Source organism: Odontesthes bonariensis, chromosome 16 (assembly GCF_027942865.1).
Source record: "Odontesthes bonariensis isolate fOdoBon6 chromosome 16, fOdoBon6.hap1, whole genome shotgun sequence".
In the NCBI taxonomy this organism is placed as follows: domain Eukaryota; kingdom Metazoa; phylum Chordata; class Actinopteri; order Atheriniformes; family Atherinopsidae; genus Odontesthes; species Odontesthes bonariensis.
In genome coordinates this window covers 22,684,316-22,704,300 of record NC_134521.1, presented here as the reverse complement: position 1 = coordinate 22,704,300, position 19,985 = coordinate 22,684,316, and the positions used below count along the sequence as shown (strand labels likewise).

Here is a 19,985-nt window from a genome sequence, read left to right as displayed (position 1 = left end):
CAAACTTTGTACTGGAACCTTTTGTTTGTTATACCACTTGTGATGGCCAGAATTCTCTCGCACAGAATTAATCGTATGTGTAAGGCTTGAATGATATCTCAAAGACAGGTTTAATTCAACTAGAAATATTATTGTAGTCAACTGGGCTCCCTCCTCAGATAGTGGGGTCACCAGGTAGGGAGAAAATATAGAGCTGTGTGTCATCACCATAGCATTATACACAAAAAAGATTGTGAGTGCATGACCGAACCAGGCAAGATAATGTTTACTGAGAAGAAAAGGAGCCAAGCATAGATCCTTGAGGTAGTCTATCTCAGTACCAGCTTAAACAATCTCCCTATGACATAAATGGGGTTAGGGACATAAATGCTTGAGAAGTCATTTCTAGGTGATTTTACGTTAGGGATTTCTCCCAAAAAACTACCACCAATATTTTGCACAATAACTACGTGTGTTCCTTAAAGTTGGACTGAGAGTTGTCATGTGAAGTGTGTGAAATTGGACTCTTTGATTTTAATGTAGATTTTTTTTTTACCATTAATAATCCCAGCTACAGGTCAAACTAAAAACAATTACAGTGAAGTACAAGAGCGTTTTTTTTTTTGTTTGATGAAACAGCAATGAACAATGTCAGCTACTACTAAAAAATCTAGGCTACATTAAATGTGTCTATAGCATCTTTTGTATCAGAACTTGAGGTTTTCATTATTGAAAGATGACTAAATAACAACACACAAGACATGTTTCTAGAGAAGAGAAGAAGGGTATGCTCCTCTCATTTTCAACAAATTGTTGAACCAAAAAGGAGAGTTCAGTCAGAATAGATATTCGGAGACAGATGGTTCATTCAATCACCCACCAAGTATCTTTTCAAAGCAGCTGCTGGTTTCCAAACAGCTTTCAAAAACTTCCCTGCTGATTTAACAAACCACCTGGCACAGTGGGTTAACTGGGCCTATAATGGAGTTTTGACTAACGTAATGCTAACTGACTATTAGCTCTATTTGTTGTGTTATTTTAGCCCTTTTCACCTGACTGTTGCGCCTTTGTTGCGCATTGAAATCCTGTTTGTACACAACACATAGGCACAGACACTGTTGCCTAGCATATAACACCTGTTTCTGAACATGTTCATGTTATCTGAAATTACCCCGACAGATTCACTCCAAATCTGTTTTTATTTTAGAACAACCAAACAGATCCCTTTATTGGCTGAACTCTCTTTCTAGCAGATTTACTCTGCATTTAGCTACCTAGCATAAGCTAACCCAAATCACCACAAGTTCTTTTCATCACTAGAAAGTCACAAGAAAAAATAAATGTAAGGGTTTGTTTTCTATTTTTCTTTTAATAAAAAAAAAAAGCCTTAATAAAACATGGCCTCTGTTATTACCTGTATTCAAACGCATGAATGGGAAGTCTGTGTCTCTGGCAGAAGCACTTAAAGAGCACAATGATGAATTTGACTTGATAATCTCTTGTTTGACTCACAGGTTGTTTAGCAGAAAGATACCAGAGTTGGCTGCTTTCTACCTGAATAAAACTTTGTCATTCTTGGTGCCCTTCTAGGTGTCTGAATGAACAGGAGCTGAGCTGTACGGCTGTCTTCTTATTAAGCTCTAGGACCCATCACACACCCTTAGAACACATAATCTCTAAGCACACATACACCAAAGCCTGTGCATTCACAATCATAGTCGTAGGTAAGGACATGTAGACACAGACACAGACACACACCCTCGCCCTGCCTGCCCGTTGTGGCCCCACACTGTAAACAAGCTAAATAGGCGGCTGCCTATTCTTTGTGGCCGATGACACTGGTGAAATGTAAAGCTCTCTGGCATTGTCCAGCACACTGGTGCTCTTTAACAGTTCAATCACCAGTGAAATGGCACACAGGGATAAAAACACAGATCAGCAGCTGGTCAGCAAATCACAGCTGAAAGCTGTTAAATGGTGGATTTGCCATGTAAGCAGGACGAGGTTGGGATGGGGGGGGGGCGCTTTGTGGACGCTGTGGAAGCCAGTTTGTGGACGCAGAGTTTGAATTTTTCATAACCATTTAACTGGATTAGACTCATTTTGTTCTTTTGGGACACTGTATCGCATCAATCAAGATGAAGAGCAAGAGTTAACTTGTTAATTTTACCATTAGTAATGATTCTGAGAGAAGCAGCCAAGTTATTAAACCTGACTTTATTCAGAGTATGTTTAAAGGTGCTTCTAAAATCTCCCACAGATAGACTCCAATAGAATGATTTGTCATGAGACTGTCAAGGTTAATTTATTACAATTTGGGGAAGTGATTCCCATCTCACAGCTCTTAGTCTGTTGTCATATTCTAATATTCAATTTAGTCTTTTTCACTCTGTAATTTTTTAAGATACAAGACCAGATTTAGCAAGTATGGTTCAATAAAAATGAATGGTGCTTGCAATATACTGTCTATACCTACTAACTAATGAAAATCAAGGGTGTCTGTGTTTAAAAGAAAAGAATTTTGATTGAGAATTTAAAAACTCCATGTTGTCTTTACATTAGGTGCTGCTTTCTTCATAGTTATTCCTAACATCGAACCTCACTATGAGATCCTCAGTTGGTAGCACATGCAGGCAGCAGCATCATAAATGCAAAACAGTGGAAAAAGTAGACCCTGCCAAAAAAAAGAAAAAGAAAAGTCATCTTGGAGAAAGTTTGGGAACAATAAAAACATACATCTAAATACTTTATGGTGTCTGCTTTCTGTTAAAGAGGAAGGTGTCATGCTCACAGCGAAAAGAAACTATTCTCTCTGTGCCCATGTGTTGAAGCTTGCTGTGTGTAGCTAATTATGATGTAATGCACTCAGTGAACAGACCATGTGTCACCATGTAGCATGTCTACGCTCCACCCAGTGGTAGGTCAGGACCAGAGCTCTGTGCTCCTCTGCACAGCCGAATTAAACACACCGTATGTTGTAGTAACATATTCCTGTTTTCCAGGACAGATAGTGAACCATAGAATAGGAGTAATTCACCCGGATTCTATTATGTAATTGTGAGTACTACACATACGCAAACAATATCAAAGCTTGTTTGGCACGCCTCAAATAAAGCTGCCTCACAAGCTTTTTTCCCCCACCAATTAGCTGACCGATCAGAGCAAGGTGGAGCCTTAAAGAGACAGGAGCTAAAATGAAGCATTACAATCAGATAGTCTGAAATGGTTGCTACAGAAATGAACAGTGAGACGGGGGGAAAATTGTGTTTTAGTCAGTTCAATTACACATTTATAGAGTCTAACCTTAGCTGTACAAGTTATATGTTTACATGTGATCAACAGTCACTAAATGAGCATGAAGTAAAATCAGCAGTGAGACATCATCTAAAACGAGTAAAATAAGTAAGTGAAATTGTGTTTGAATGCTAATGACCAAGATATTCTGCTCAACCAGAACTAAATGCCAGAGAAAAGACGTGGGTTTTGAGTTTTAAAATGATCAAGGGTCTGCGCAGCATATAGAACATTAGAGCATATGAAAATGTTAAATTAAAAGTATTTATAATGTCCTGGCAATGGGCTGCATGGTGATGTGGTGGTTACCAACGTCACCACACAGCAAGAAGATTCCTGGTTCGAATCTCGGCTGGGGCGTCTTCGTGTGGAGTTTGCATGTTTTTGGACTTGGTAAAAAGGACATTTACAAAAACATGTTAGGGTAATTAGTGTTTCTAAACTCACTCTAGGAGTGGCTGAAAGCGTGAATGGTTGTTTGTCTCTGTGTGGCCCTGTGATGGACTAGCGACCCATCCAGGGTGTACCTATGGCGGCTGGGATTGGCCTCCGTCCGTGACCCTGAATTGGATGAAGTGGGTATAGAAAATGGATGGACGTCTTAGCTATGATGTTGTTGCCTCTACTGCAGCAGTTCTCTGTACATTTCTCATGGTTGTGACAGAGCTCATTGGCTGGACTCCAGCACAGTATATCTGTCAAGGAGCTCAACAATTGCAGCAACATGCACAGTCTTGCAAAGTATGCTTGTCAAAGCGCTTTAAGCAATAGGTGTCCCACACACATGTACTCACCCACACTCTATACATGGGAAACCTAATACTTAGATCGTTTACTGTATGTATGTGGAGAGTTGGAGGAGCTTCAGTAAACCTTTTATACAAGTACAAACACACAATACGCCAAGCATCACTTGGTTAACTCTTATCCTTAGATTGTGAGTCATAAAGTCCAGAAGAAAAACTAATATAATACTATAGCTTATTATATTTACTTACAAGGGCTGTAGAGGTGATTTGGAGGAATGCAGTTGATCCTCTATCACTTACTGCCACTGACCCAAACTACTGACAGTTTTTCATACTTATTTTTAAGCATAACAGCCCTGTGATTTGGATTAGAATAAGGCTAATTAAGTAATAACTTTGGCCAAAAATGTACAGCCTATATCTACCAAAGTATTCAAAGAAGAATAATTACTTTGAGAAGTACTGACCAAACCAGCAAGGGTATGTAATTTATATACTATATATTATGATATAATATGGTGCTACCTGTTTTTCTGACATTCTAGTTAATGCTAAGCATGCTAGCCTTATTGATAGTTTTAGGTATGCTGGAGAGAGCTAACAATTGTATTCAACACAGAGTACTTGTAGGCTGGTTGTGTATGATCATAGCATTCAGACTTCTCTGGTGTTTGACGGTATAAATAAGGTCATGAGGATAAGTTTAATTCATGTTCTCCTTGAGTGACACGTTTCAGAGGCCTGCATCCGACAGGCCTGTATTTGTTTTACAGAAGGAAAACACATATCACAAGTTATGCTGGATGTCTTCCAAGTGGATGCATCAGTATTGTGGATGTGTTGCTCAATTCTGCTGGTGTCTTTATTGGTCTTATTGCTTCTTGTCAGATTTTTTTTAATTACCACTACGGCACAGATGCTAACTCCATTTACCCCCACTGGACCTCTCAAAGCTCCAGACTATAGCAAGGGAAAGTTCAAGACCCATGCCAACAAAGCCTTGGTTGTGGAGCAGTCTCCATAAAGGGGTCCAGTTAGTGCACTCGGTCTCATGTTAGAAAAAGCCCTTAAATATGACCCGTTTCACTTTAAGTTCCTTTAAAGTTGTGATGTGTAACATTAACAAAGATGTTTGAGAAAAAAATAATAATTTCATTAACAACTATATTTCTATTACTCTGTAATCACGTTTCTATGTGAATAGTTCTGTTTCTATTACCTCAGCATGAGAGACTTTATATCTATTACCCCAGCAGGTCCTTCAACATGGGAGAGCGACATTATTCCTCCATAAAAAGCACATAAGAAGAGCACTGTTCAGAGCGCGACGAATAAGGATAAAGTGGAGGAAGTTGTGGCAGTGAATAGACAGAAGTTTGACGGTTTATATTTGAGAAATGAACTATCACACTTATTATATATCGCAAGAACAGGAAACTGTGTGAAACGACCTTGTCAAAGCAGTGAAAACCTGAAGACGTGAGTTTATTTTGGGATAGACGAATGCAGCTATCGGAAACAAATTCTGCTGTGGCTTTTTCCAGATGGAAATCACTGGTGAAGATCAAAAGGTCTGTGAGGTTGTTTTTTCTCTCTACAACAGGCAGTCAAGCCTGCAGATGGATGCAATTCGTTGCGAAATGGTTTGGACATAAAGATGTCAGTAATTGTTACACAATGCTACTCTAAAGTCCCACTGAAAACAAGGCAGTTAAATTTTTGTCTGTTGAATTCCTTACTTTATATCCCTATTAGCCATAGACATAATATACTATGACTATTATGACTATGCTATGAGCTGCCACACACAGTTTTTTCCCCAGGTTTCTACATAGAAAGAAAGAAAGAAATGAATTCACGACAGGCAAAAGAGTGCAAGTCAATGACAAATCTCCCTGCAGATAATTAAGTCACACGGCTCTCTACCTCCATCTAGTGGCCACATCTGCCTGTAGCAGCGACTGTCTGGATTCTGAGAATACAGCCACTGAATTTTTTTAAGTTGATTTTTATTTCCACTGATTTTTTTTTTCCCCACACTGTTGGTTTTTCAAATTCAGAGTCTGATTTTGATGCTGTAAAAAATCGATATTAGAAATTCGTATTCAAACTCTGATGGCACAGAAAAACTTCCATACAACCTACCAGTGTTACTTATATACCGTCACTCCAAACCCCATTTCAAAATATGTAAGTTTTACGCAGGATTACAGTGTGACAATAATACAAACAGGTCCTTAAAATGACATGTCACAAACTGCTACTGACTCTCTAAACTCCACGGCATACATATTATCCACCGGTAAACTGTTAGAAACTGAAGGCTGAGCGTAGTGACAAGTGAGTAAATTAAAAAATATATGTATATAGTAAATTAAAAACGCGAGTAGTGTTCGAGTAGCGTTTGTTCCACTTATTTGATCTAAAAAGGCTGAAATGTAGTGGCCACAGAATGCTTCAGAATGCTTTTAACTGTGTTTTTAACTTTTATTCTATTTTTTTTCTCTTTAAATTGATGCTTTAAATGCCTTGTCTTTATGTAAAGCACATTGAGTTGCCTGTGGTATGAAATGCGCTATATAAATAAAGATGCCTTGCCTTGCCTTCTGCGTCGACGGAAAAAAAAAAGGAAAGGAAACCAATTAGCCCCCACTGGCATGTTTGAGCCCGCAAGAATCTTATGGGCGGCGACAAGTGCGTCGACCAACTTCTCCAGAATCCACATTTCTTTTTCTTTTCGCCCCTGGCAGGCTTCAAACGACCAACGTACTCCTCTTGCCATTTATTTTATTTTTTTAACCGAGCAACTGAAATGGCTTTACAGAATAAAAACGCAGTGGTGACAGGAGCAGCGATGGGCATCGGGAGAGCAGTGACGGAGATCCTTCTGCAAAACGGTGCCAAGGTAGAGTTCTGCCTCAGTCCAGATGTGTGTTTGGTGTTTAAAACAAAGATTTAGTTAGGAACAAAGCAAAGGATAGCCTAAAGGAGAAGTAAGTTCAAACACTCCAGAATTGGGATCCACGACCACTCCCGAAGTGGTCATGGAGGTTCAATGTTACCCAAGGTCAGATGCTCGTGTTGTCAGTTAGAATAGCAAAGCTTTTGTTTGTTGTTTGTTGGTTTGGTTCATTATTAGTCTGCATTATCAAAGGCAGGAAAATTAGTCCAGGATTCTTCCTCTGTGGTAAACTGCAGAAGAAAACAACATCTGTCCAGTTCAACCCAGCTTTTTGTAATTAGACTTCAAAAAACATTTAAAAAAAACCCCAAAAAACCCCCAAAAAAACAAGAACATAAAGAAGTAGGGCAGATTGCAGTAAGATGAGCCTGGGGCTAAATATTTGCCTGAGTGGAAAGCAGCCCTCCACAATGTGTCGTCTTTAGTTTTTGGCTCATCAAAGCGAACATCTGTTACATCAGATGTAATGACTACAGCACCAAGTCACTGTATTCAGGTGGAAAAGTACTTTTGCTTGGTAAGCAAGCAGAAACCCCCTAAAAAAATATATGCTACGGGGTAAAGCGAGCCATATGCTGTGGGGTAAATGGAGCTGCTGAAGTTTAGACAAACTGTAAGGAAGGAGCAATAATTTGTGACATAATCCAGAGCCGGTTGGATTCTCTAAACGCTAAGGAAAGGAGCTCGGATGATTTCCTTGTCTTTGACCATAGGAAACACTGCACCATGCTGTAAGAAAACAAAGGTGAACAATGATCACTGCAGGGGTGATGCATGAAGTTTTGCTCAATCCATTTGCAATGGCTGTTGGCAATATCCTGAGAGTGAACAAAGGGTTGTTTTTTGGATCCGACGCAAACTACATGATGCCAACGTTTTTTGTGGGCGGCAGCTTTTGACTCAAATGTTTATCAGTTTCAGGGACATTTATTTAATTATTCCTATTCAGGGTTTATCTAGCTTATTCAACAATCTTTATTGTTTGGGGGAAGATCAAACTTTAGGGCTAACTTTTTGTTGCTTTCTTTTCAAACTTTGGCTTTATTTGATTTTCCATGATTTTTTTTTTAGAGTAACAAGAACAAACAGTCATTCCTTGGCAATACATTGGAAGTAAAAAGAAGAATATATATCTATATATACAGGGTTATAGTCACAGAGAAGACATCTCACAATACATCCCAATAAACCACAGGCACATTGAGTTGCCTGTGGTATGAAATGCGCTATATAAATAAAGATGCCTTGCCTTGCCTAAACAGTACTAACTCATTTAGTCTCCCAAGTCGTGCGTTCTCAGCTGCAGGCTCACGGTCAATCGTTCCATTGTGTAGACCTGTTTTAGTTTACATTGTGTCCTTAATGAACTTCTCAAACTTAATGTCTTTTTAGGAATGGCGAGCATTTATTTATTTTTTGTTAAATTGTCTTCAAGAAAAAATAAATAAGAAATAGACTATCAAATTAGTTTTTAAAGAGGCATGGTATTTTTTAAAATAGGTTTGGTTTAGATTCAGTTAGATGGTCAGTCTACCCCCACAACTTATCACTGAGCTGGGGGCAAACTGAGTCGCAGAAGCTTTTTTGTTTTTGTTTTCCAGAAGCCATATTGTCAGAACTCTTAGTCTCTAATTAATTCTGATTATTTAAACTGATAAGAAGCATCCTGAAATTGGATTAGAGGATTTAATTTGACTGAAAAATGACTCATCTTCCCCCATTCTTCCCCCATAGTGTACAAACCAGCAGCATACTGTATGGGTATTTGACTTTTATACTATAATTCATCCATCCATTTTCTATATTCGCTTAATCCAACTGTCTGGTCGCCGGGGGGCTGGAGCCTATCCCAGCGGACATTGGGCGAGAGGTGGGGGGGGGTACACCCTGGAAAAGGTCGCCAGTCCATCAGCGCTACTATAATTCAACATGAGTAAACCAAAAAGTAACATACAAGTTGTGAATAAATTTGACGTATTTACAGAAATACACAATATAGTTGCAAACTTTACCCCTCTGAGGTTTTCAGTTTACTGTAAAGTAGAGCTGAAAAAACAAACTAAACACTTGCTTAAAACAGCCACGTGTGACACATTTGACCACAGAGCATCTTATCTGATGTGTCCCTCACCGGTACAGGTGGCCCTCCTGGATGTACATGAAACTGCTGGAGAGAGTTTAACGGAGGCCCTGAATAAACAGCACGGAGCAGGAAAAGCGTTGTTCCTGAAATGTGATGTCGAATCAGAGGAGCAGATTAAAGGTAACGCACACCTCTCAAACACAAGGTCTGGTCAAATAGTCCAGGGGCCTCATGTACAAAGACTTGCGTGGATTTCCTACTGAAACATGGCGTACGCTCAAACCCAAATGACCTCCAACGTCGGATGTACGAATCTGTGCGCACGGATCAATCCAAGCACATTTCGTTTGTACATCCCAATCAACGTGGAATTGAGCGCACATGTCGGAGCAGCCGACTCCTCCCTGTCCACGCCCCTACTTAAATACGCAAATCATATTTAAATGAGCCCTGAACCTGCGATTCCCCTCGCTGCATGATCAGAAAATAAAGAAAAAAGAATGAATAAGACGGGAAAAAAGACGAACTTCACGGAAAGCGAGATATCGGTGCTACTTTCTGAAAGGCCCGAAAAAATGTGTTCTTTGACATGCTGTCCTCCGGCATAAGCAGCAAACGCAAGATGAGTGGGTGGGAGAGCCTGAGGCTGTCAATGCTGTGGGGTCTGAGAAGCCTCACAAGCAGAGGGGAAGAAGAAGTGGTCCAACATTAAGGTGGATGTGAAGCGGAGACTGGCTGCCCACCGCCGCAGTGTGGCCAAAACAGGCGGGTGGGGGGGTGACCGACTGTTTGAACAGAGAGTCGGCGCAACTATGGGTGACACTGCTCTCTCTGGGGTGGTGGGAGCTCATGTGGGTGACTCTGATTACCCCCAAGGTAAATACCGATGTTTTTGTGTAACTCCCAACAACGTGTTCATACAGTAACGTGCAGAAGTGCGCCGGGGAAAAGTCGAGGCTGATTAAGACATTTCACACTTTACGCACGGGGTTATTAACATTTGCCCACAGAGACGATCAGGGGCTTGTTAGAAAGATCTTAAGCTGAAGTTTAACCAGCAAAAAACTGCAACATCGATCGAATGAAAATGTTTCCTGTTAACATACAAATTCATCATGTGATTGCGCTTTTATAGCAATGTGTGTGCAGTCGATAGCTCCGATTACATTAGGAAAACCGGCTCTCGCTTCAAATTGCGCTTTAATGTTGGCCTGTTGGGAATTTGATATACGTGGCTGAGATGCGGAAAATTCTGTCCCACGCGGCTCGCATTGCTCGGCTCAGGGTAGACTGGCACAGTCCCAATCAGTTGGCCAGCTCCCTGTGGAATGCCCCGGTTGCTATAGGAACCCCAGTGTGCACATCACCTGTGGGCACAGGCAGCGCATGGCTCCTCGCTGTGTTGCGCTCCAACGCCGGCCGCAACTCTGCGCACAGTTCTAGGAGGGTTTCCCTCAAAACGGCTAATGAGTAATCAGTCGCCATCATATGCCAGCTAATCCTCTCTGTTGTAGTGAACACACGCTCTCTTCAAATTGCACCATTTGCAAAGTCTTCTAATACTGCTAAAGCAGCCATTGTTTTTAATGGTATGTATTGCACCACTTTGCGCTGCTTTTATATCCACTCGTGTAAATGGAGACACATGTGCGTTAATTGTTTATCAGTATTAATTGTTCATCTATCTCAAATGTGCACATCATAGTCTGAGGACTAATTGTTTTCACATTTATTTATTATAACAGTTTCCCAACATTACCTTCGGTGTCGCCAAAGAATCAGCAGCTGTAGAAAAGTGCGTACGCCAGCCCTGAAGCTGCCGTGAGGCACCGCACATTTCCACGGTCATTTCGCTCTTGATACATCTGATCGTTGACGTGAAAAGGTGCGTACACCACTATTTTGTGCGTACGCACCCTTCGTACATGAGGCCCCTGGTCTTTTTGGGAGAGGAAACCTTTAATTCTGTTGATGTTTCTGAGATGTTAAAAAGCTGCCTTGGTGACAGCTTTGATGTGGCTGCTGAAAGTCAGATCTGAGTCCATCAACACTCATGCACTCACTGGACAGTGATTGTAAGGGCCCGAGTCTCAAGATATTTATCAACGCTGACCCTCTTCTCTTTGCTCCCAAACAGAATGATCTCAGTTTTGTCTTCATTTAATTGTAGAAAATTCTCTCTCATCCAGGTGTTTACTTCCTCCAGACACTGACACAGTACGTCTGCTGGGCTGCAGTCGTCCGGTGACAGAGACACATAAAGTTGTGTATCGTCTGCATAACTGTGATAATTGATGTTAAAGTTCTGCAATATCTGACCCAAAGGGAGCATATACAAGTTAAACAGAAGAGGTCCAAGAATTGACCCCTGGGGGACTCCACATGTCATGGCCACTCGCTCAGATTCATAGCTGCCAATTGTAACAAAATAGCTCCGGCCTTCTAAGTAGGACCTGAACCAGTTAAGGACCGCTCCAGAAAGTCCAACCCAGTTTTCCAGCCTGTGCAACAGGATTCTGTGATCTACAGTATCAAATGCAGCGCTGAGGTCCAACAGAACCAGGACTGAAACATTACCAGAATCAGTATTCGACATGATGTCATTTAACACTTTGACCAGAGCTGTTTCAGTGCTGTGATGACGTCTGAAGCCTGATTGAAAGTTATCAAGACTTCCACTTTCATTCAGAAAGTCGTTGAGCTGGTTAAATACAACTTTCTCAATAATCTTAGATATAAAAAAGTATAAATATTTGTTTACATCTCAGCTTAGTTAAGTGTGTTTGATTTGTCATTGCTTCCCAGTTGTCTGATCTGAAGCCGTCTTTTCTTAAGGTTTCTGAAAAAAAAAAAAAGGTCATGGACAATTTCTTTGGAAAAGACTGCAGGACGTACTTTTTTGATTACTCATCGTTACCCATGCTGTATGGAAAAGGAGCAGCAGATCTGGGCTGTTATTTGCTGAAAGAAACACGCCTGGAAACATGAAACCATTCAATCCCACATTGTCTGCATTGAGTATTTTTTACCTTTCATACAACAGGTATTGACAGAAACCGGGGCTCACTGGATTAATTCAGGATAAAACGTCCCTATCAGGTAGCATTTAATCGCAGGTGGAGAACCACACCCTGTTAACTTTGAGGTGTACAAAGAGAGCAGACCGGTTTGAAATGGCTGGATGAGGACTGCATAGTAGAAACACTCTTAAACACATATACATATATATAAGCATTGAGCTTGTTGTTCATTTTAGGAATACATGATGGCATTTATGCTGAATGCTGGTGTGGTGGTTAGCAATGCTAGCCTGACTACGTCATACTCACGATTCTAGTCAGAATGTGAGTCTGATACCGCTCAATAGAGTTTTGAGTATGGGGCGTGTTTCAACCAAACCAGGAGAAAAAATGCCTCTTCGCTCAATTGGATAGACCTACAACCAATCAGAGCAACGTAGTATGTGACGTAGATTAAGCGACACACACTTGTTGTAGGAAAGACGGCAAAAACATATTTTTTATTGATAAAAGCCTTTATTGCGTTCCTCTGTTCGTCTTTCAAAATGAATGCAATGTGGAGATCCTGTAGAACAGACTCGATGGCAGAATCTACACACCCTAGCTCTCCAGCGGCAGCCATGTTTGTTTCAAACGAAGTCAAACCAAACGCTCTTTAGTGACGTAGTCGATAATGTCCCTGTTGATCATCTGTCCATCATCGTATAAAGCCCGCCCTGGCAATCTGATTGGGTCGACTGATTCCATGTCGGGCATAATGATTTCCCAACTGAGCAGAGCCAGACCGAACTTCCCGACCAAAAATGTTATGGGCGGGGCTAAGTTCGGCTGGCACCCAGGCTATAGCAATGCTGCATCACAGCAAAATGTTTCCTGGTTTGAATCTCAGCTGGGGCTTTTCTGTGTGGGGTTTGCAGCCCTGAGCTGAATGATGAGATGACGGATATCATTGCAACATTAAACATTTAACGCTCCGATTGTTTCTGCAGTGTGTGAGGAGATGGCATCAGACCACACAGTTGGTTTGTTCCACATTGAGTTAGTGGCTGTCACACGGGAAGGTCTCATCCAGCGTGTTTTGAAGTGAGGGATTAGATAAGAATTTCTTTTGGAGGAAGATGGAAATGAATTTGCCCACTAGTGTTGGAGCAACAGCTTTCTCATGAAACTTGCATACCTCAGTGACATATTTGAGAGACTAATTGAACTGAATCTCCAGATGCAGGCTACAAACACACACCGACAACAGCTGGCACACAGAGTCACAGCAGGATATTTCACATTTCAGATGTGGGACCAGGGAGTGAAAAAGGAGAACTTAGATTTATTTAAAAGTCTGAAATTATTAATCAGTGTCAGCAGCTATAAAACACATTGATACCACGTCTGCCCCACTTAAACTTTCCCAGATGTATTTCCTTGTGCAGGATCGTTCAGAATATGTCTGGATTTGAGAAACCTTTGGTGCAGCAGCCTCAAGACACTGCAGGAAAAAACAACTGTTTATTGATGCTACAGATTCAGCACAAAGGCTGCAGTTTGGACTGGAGTTAAAAAGGACTGTTCACTGTTCTGTTCATGAGGTGGAAAAGCGCGTGCAACACTTCTTCCTTTGGCCACATTCTGTCTGTGAGTTGGTTTTCTGCAGTTGCCTCAACCAAGACAAAATACAGGTCAAAGCTGGACATCTGTAATACAGAGCAAACCCACAGCAGTCACTTAAGAGATCGTTGGGGTAGAAGTGTAATGTTCAGGTAGTAATTCAGTGAATCAGTAAACTAACCTTTTTGGGCAAAAAAAACCCGACATCTTGGTAAAAGAAGATCTTTTCAAAGGGAAATTCTGTGACACAGGAGAAATTCAAGATGCATCCTCTCCACTGTTGCAGCTCAATGCTGAATATTCCAACACTAAAAAAAAAAAAAAGAGAGTGCCCTTCGAGCCCGCTGCACATTTGTGGAAGCGCACTTGATTGCGAAACCAAAAGTTAATCATAGTTTTTTTGCTTTTGTTCTTTCAAGCTGCCTTTCAGAGAGCGGTAGAGACCTTCGGAGGAGTAGACCTGGTGTGCAACAATGCCGGCATCTTGAATGAGAGTGCATGGGAGAAAGCAGTCTCCATAAACCTGGTAAGAAGCAGAAAGAGCAACAAACCGTCAGGTTTGGGTGTGGAAGGGAGGACACTGATGCAGACTTACAAAAACAAAGAAGATTTATTAACGAAAAACAAAGTAACAACATAAAACGCGGCAGAGCCGGAGAAAAACGGAGCTATAAACAAAACAAAAGAACATGGCATGGCATGGAATAAATACTTATCTTTAGAAAAACGTGGAACTCATGGGACGTAGGAACCTTAGCATGGATTTTGAACTTGACATTAAACAAAGATCCCGCAAAACTGAAAGGGAAGGCAGGAAACTAAATAGGGAGTGAGAGTGATTGGAGAGTGAGTGCAGCTGAGGGAAAAAACACAGGTGAAGTGAGTGAAACTGATAAACAGAGTGCAGGGAAACTAAAATGGCAAAAACTAAACATGGAGTGACACACAAACATAACCTAAAACATGAAACTAAAAACGTGAGTCCATGGGTGTGACACAAACTGCACATTGTCGTACTTTGTGCATCACTAACAATGCAACATACTTCTGGAATAGAAATAGAATGTGAATTTGAAGATTCACATTCTATTTAAAAGAAATGAATCAGTTATTCTTATGTAAAGAAATTCTTAAGCACCTTGTCAGTTTAATTGAGCACATTAATCTTCTTTTATTTGACGGGCTGGTTTTTTCGGTTTCTTAAAAGGTCACGGTTTCACAACCACAAAAATTTCCACCAGGTGTGTTTTTCATCCACACCTCTTTTTCATGAACAACAGCCCTTATGTACTCACTGTCAGAGGATGTTTCTATATTCTGCCAGGATGATCACCTAAATGAACTGTGTGCTATAGATGGGCGTCATCAGGGGGACTTATATTGGTCTGGAGCACATGAACAAGCTGACCGGAGGTCGGGGAGGAGTTATCATCAACGTAGCATCTATGGCAGGTAAAGCACATGATTTATCGCTCCACAGTGTGCAATGATACTTTATTCTCAATTCTTAAAAATTCCATCACCTTACAGTAATTGCATTACTTTTGAGGAGGACTGTCAGGCAATTTATGACAAATGAAGGTCATTTTATAGCTACAGTTGGGCTGATTGGAAATCATAGGTGTTCTCAGTTTTGTTTCTGTAAGTGAGTCATTTGTTTCTGATTACTCATAAAAGGAAAATCCTCTGTTGTAAGTATGACTATTGAATGTAGCACAGCATACAGATAGGAAATGGTCATCTGAAAATGTTAATGTCAGAAAACTGATGGAAATCCTGACATATATAACGGATATCCTGCAGGTTTGGGCCCTTTTCTGAGCTGTCCTGTCTACACAGCTACCAAGAACGGAGTGGTTGGCTTCACTCGAGCCATGGGGGTAAGGAATGTGTGGAAAATAAAAACGATTGCAGAAAAATGTATTAGAACTAAAACTAAAATAAGAAAAGATGAAAAGGTGTGTGAGCAGGTCCAGAAATGATTGGATACGATGTTGATACCTTTTCAGATCCAGCAGATCAGTTCTCTGTCACTCCTAATATTAATGTGAAGGAATCTAAAGCCCCTTTCACACTGCGACCCGCTACCTTAGCGGGTCCAAATTGCACCTTCGACTTGTGTCGAGCAATGTGAACGCTTGGCGTGTCAGGGTGACCCGTGTCGCCTGAAGCCGAGTTCAGGGGGCGTTGCCTAGTGGCAGAGCGTCACACGAAACACAGAAAATGCTGGGCGTGTACAATGACGTAGGCACAAGCCATGCGTCGGAGGTAGGGTTAAATACACCTGTCTGCATCAAATTTTTCAAACAAACGATGGCGGGACACCTTGAGATATCATATCGTTTATGCAATTGTATATGCAGTTCATGGAGATGTTACTTTACGGTGTGTGGATGGTTACAACGTGGGATGCGGAGAATACGGGAGCACTATAACCTCCAAATTGAGGAAATCCAGCTACAATTTGAAGCAGAAGAACGCGAACACCGTCCCCGAAATGTGGCGGTAAATAACGTCCTCTGCTCGGAGGCTGAGGAGCTCGCGGACCTCCTTGTCTCCCCAGTTGGCCATCTTCAAAAATGTCTCGAACTTGATGGTGGCTAAAACAGAGTAAAACTTGTCCTCACCTGTCGCTGTTGTTCTGAATCAGCTGTCCATTCTGTCTTTTAAACTCCTCACGTCACGCCACGCCACGCCCATGTGAGAAGCAAGTAGCTAATATTCACACGACGAGAAGTCCTCTGCTGATTGTTGCTTCGTGTAAGACAGTCCACTGCAGACCACATCTGCATTTTTCTGTACACTTTGCTTTGTGCTCAATCTCAAAAGCCCCTTTCACACTGCCGAATAACCCGCGTTTAATTCGCGAATTTAGCGTGTCCGCTGTTGCGTTCACACTGCCGACCCGGGCTGCCGCGTCAACTCAACTCGCCTTTCGACCCGCGTCGGACCCTAGTCTTTTTGCCGAGCCGAGTTTGATGTGAACGCAATCGACGCGGGTCGGACGTGGGCGTGGCGTGGCGTGGCGTGAGGAGTTTAAAAGACAGAATGGACAGCTGATTCAGAACAACAACGACAGGTGAGGACAAGTTTCACTTCAAGTTTTACTCTGTTTTAGCCTACATCAAGTTGGAGACATTTTTTAATATGGCCAACTGGGGAGACAAGGAGGTCCGCGAGCTCCTCAGCCTCCGAGCAGAGGACGTTATTTACCGCCACATTTCGGGGACGGTGTTCGCGTTCTTCTGCTTCAAATTGTAGCTGGATTTCCTCAATTTGGAGGTTATAGTGCTCCCGTATTCTCCGCATATGTTCATCGGCGGCATCCCACGTTTTAACCATCCACGCACCCTAAAGTAACATCTCCATGAACTGCATATACAATTGCATAAACGATATCTCAAGCTGTCCCGCCATCGTTTGTTTGAAAAATTTGATGCAGACAGGTGTATTTAACCCTACCTCCGACGCATGGCTTGTGCCTACGTCATTGTACACGCCCAGCATTTTCTGTGTTTCGTGTGACGCTCTGCCACTAGGCAACGCCCCCTGAACTCGGCTTCAGGCGACACGGGTCACCCTGACACGCCAAGCGTTCACATTGCTCGACGCGGGTCGAAGGTGCAATTTGGACCCGCTAATGTAGCGGGTCGCAGTGTGAAAGGGGCTAAAGACAGGTTTGGCCCATCTGCCACTCAGATCTGTATTTGATTGTATTTGAGATGGAGAGCTGACATTTAAAAAGAAAAAGAAAGGGGGCAAAAACATCTATTCCAGCACCAACACCAGAACAAAAATGACACTGTCTTACAGACATTCTTGTTTATTTTTAAAGACAGTTTAATTGTGATCTAGGACCACCGAACTGGCAACACTTGTCACCACCCATTCAGAATTGGAGAGAACATATTGCAACAGTACCTGATGACTGGATTCCAGACGCGATGTTCTGTTTTCTGATCATCTGTTTGAAAATGTAACTATTAGACTTAAAAACCATTTAAGGTTTCTGTTTTTCCAAGTGTTCATTTGCGAAATGTAAATTAAATTGTTATATTTCACAAGTTGGCTTGGGATTTCTGGATCACAAGCCAACTTTCTTTCTTTATTAAAAAAAATTGGTGTGGTTGGATCTGGTCTCAGTGTTGATGGACGCCACAACTGAAGCTAAAGCAGCTACAAGCTAATCCTCATTTTTAATACTCAAGTTACTCATCTACACGTCTACAGTGAGATAGATAAACAGAAGCATCATTTTCATCATATTTGTGCTGTTGTTAATGCAGTGCAGCATGTGAGAAGCCTAATGTTGCGTTTCTTCTTCCAGGCTGCTTCTGAGGCTTCAGGCTACGGTATACGCTTCAATGTCCTTTGCCCTAGTTTTGTGCAAACTGACTTCTTGACCAGCATCCCACAAAAACTGGGACAATTTTCTCACCTGGGTGATGCAACACAGAAGTTGATAGACACGCTTGGAGTTTTAACGTGAGTCTTTGCTTGCTTTGTTTAAAAAAGGCTTCGCTAAGCATTTGGTTTTGTGCGCTACTGAATCTTTACTGACGTTCCTTCTTCAAGTGCAAATCTAATTCCATTACTGTCATTTCTTAGACCCATAAATACTCCTGTAACCTCTCATTAATGACCATGAATAATAGTGTGTGCATGCATCCTCACTGATGCCACTCTACCTTTCTGATGCAGTGTGTCTGAAGTGGCCGAGTGCTTCCTGGAGCTGGCCAAAGATGAGACAAAAAATGGTGAGGCCCTCCTGGTGATCCCGAAAGGAAAAACATATGTGAAGTTTCCATCCTTTGTTCAGTAGGAGCTAATGACAACTGCCATGTGCTATGAGCCGCAACTAAATTCATAGCGAAACCTAACTGGACTGAATCCTGCAAATAAAAGTGCAAACAGTTTCTTTCATCCTGGTTGTTTTCAGCATCTGCAGTTTTCTTCTTCGCTGATATTTCTTCTGTTGCTAGTCGAAACAACTAAACACATACATTTGTTTTTTACATTCTTGTGAAAAAGAAAGTACACCCTCTTTCAATTTGAAGGTTTCATGTATCCTTTTAAATGTAATGTAAATGTAAATGTATTTTATTTATACAGCCCTTTACAAACAATCATTACGATGTACCAAAGTGCTTTACAGTAGGTAATAAATAAAGAGAAAAATAAGTAAAAACAAATAAAAACAATAAAAGAACAGTGAAAGCAATAAAATACAACAAAATCAAATAAGATAAAAGTGTCGTCATACTACTGGGTATTAAAAGCAATCCTAAATTAGTAGGTTTTTACATCATGAAAACTCTGCAGTAGCAGCCAGGTGCTGCTAATCAAATCAGCATAAACACCTTATACCAACTGTGAAGCACAATGGTGGAGAGCTGATTGGATGATGATCGGAGAGCAATCATTTGGTCTTTTTCTGCAGTACAGGACCGAGGCACCATGCAATCATGGAGTTGACCATGAAGTTCTCTGCTGATGTATTCCAGAGTCAAAATGTGAGGCTATCTGTTGGACAAGTAAATATTGACTGAAATTGAGTCATACAACAGTACACTGTTAGCAAGTACAGCTATAGATCAACAACTAAATGGCTGAAGACTAAAAGAATCAAGGTGTTGCAATAACCCAAAGTTCAGACCTCAACCTGATGGAAATGCTATGATGTGACAGTAGAGAGCTTGAATGTCTGTGAACCTCGATGAACTCAAGCAGAATTGTAAAGACGAGTTGGCCACATTTCCTCAACAATGATGTGAGACACTGATAATCCAACCAGTTTTTCACTGTAATATATCATGTTATTATTCATTTGAGGTTGTGCTTAGTTGAAGACCTAGTAAGGACCAAATTGATTTAAAAAAATAAAAAATACCAAAAAAACGATATCCTAGCATAAAACCTTGAAATTGAAAGAGGGTGCACTTTCTTTTTCACATGACTGCATGTCTTGAAACAGGCTGACGTTTTGCTTTAAAGTGGGACATGTGAAAGATGAAATATGTCCAGAAGAGTCTCTTCATTATTTGATGTCCTTGTTTGATAAGAAAACGTGTCAGTTGTTTGATTCATTTACGCTTCTTGATTCTCTAACTTCATCAAGGCTCTCGGTATGATATCATTGTCATTTTATTGAGGCCAGCTATTGATGAAGCTTGGAGAATAGGTGGAGCGTGTACATGTACAAGGATGAGCCAGGAAAGTTTCAGGCTGTTGCATTTTGGACATGTATTGTCAGGCATACAATGTTATATTGATCATGATGTTTTGATTTGTGTTGA

At 41.2% G+C, this 19,985-nt stretch overlaps 1 protein-coding gene across 1 annotated transcript; it reads left to right on the top strand.

Moving 5' to 3' along the window:
* The first annotated feature begins 6,748 nt into the window (after window positions 1-6,748).
* On the top strand, window positions 6,749-19,985 carry LOC142401800 (15-hydroxyprostaglandin dehydrogenase [NAD(+)]). Its single transcript, XM_075487269.1, has 7 exons — window positions 6,749-6,927; window positions 9,124-9,247; window positions 14,109-14,215; window positions 15,045-15,141; window positions 15,493-15,569; window positions 18,017-18,174; window positions 18,391-19,985. The coding sequence occupies exons 1-7, from the start codon at window positions 6,835-6,837 to the stop codon at window positions 18,509-18,511; spliced, it is 777 nt and encodes a 258-aa protein (XP_075343384.1). The 5' UTR covers window positions 6,749-6,834; the 3' UTR covers window positions 18,512-19,985.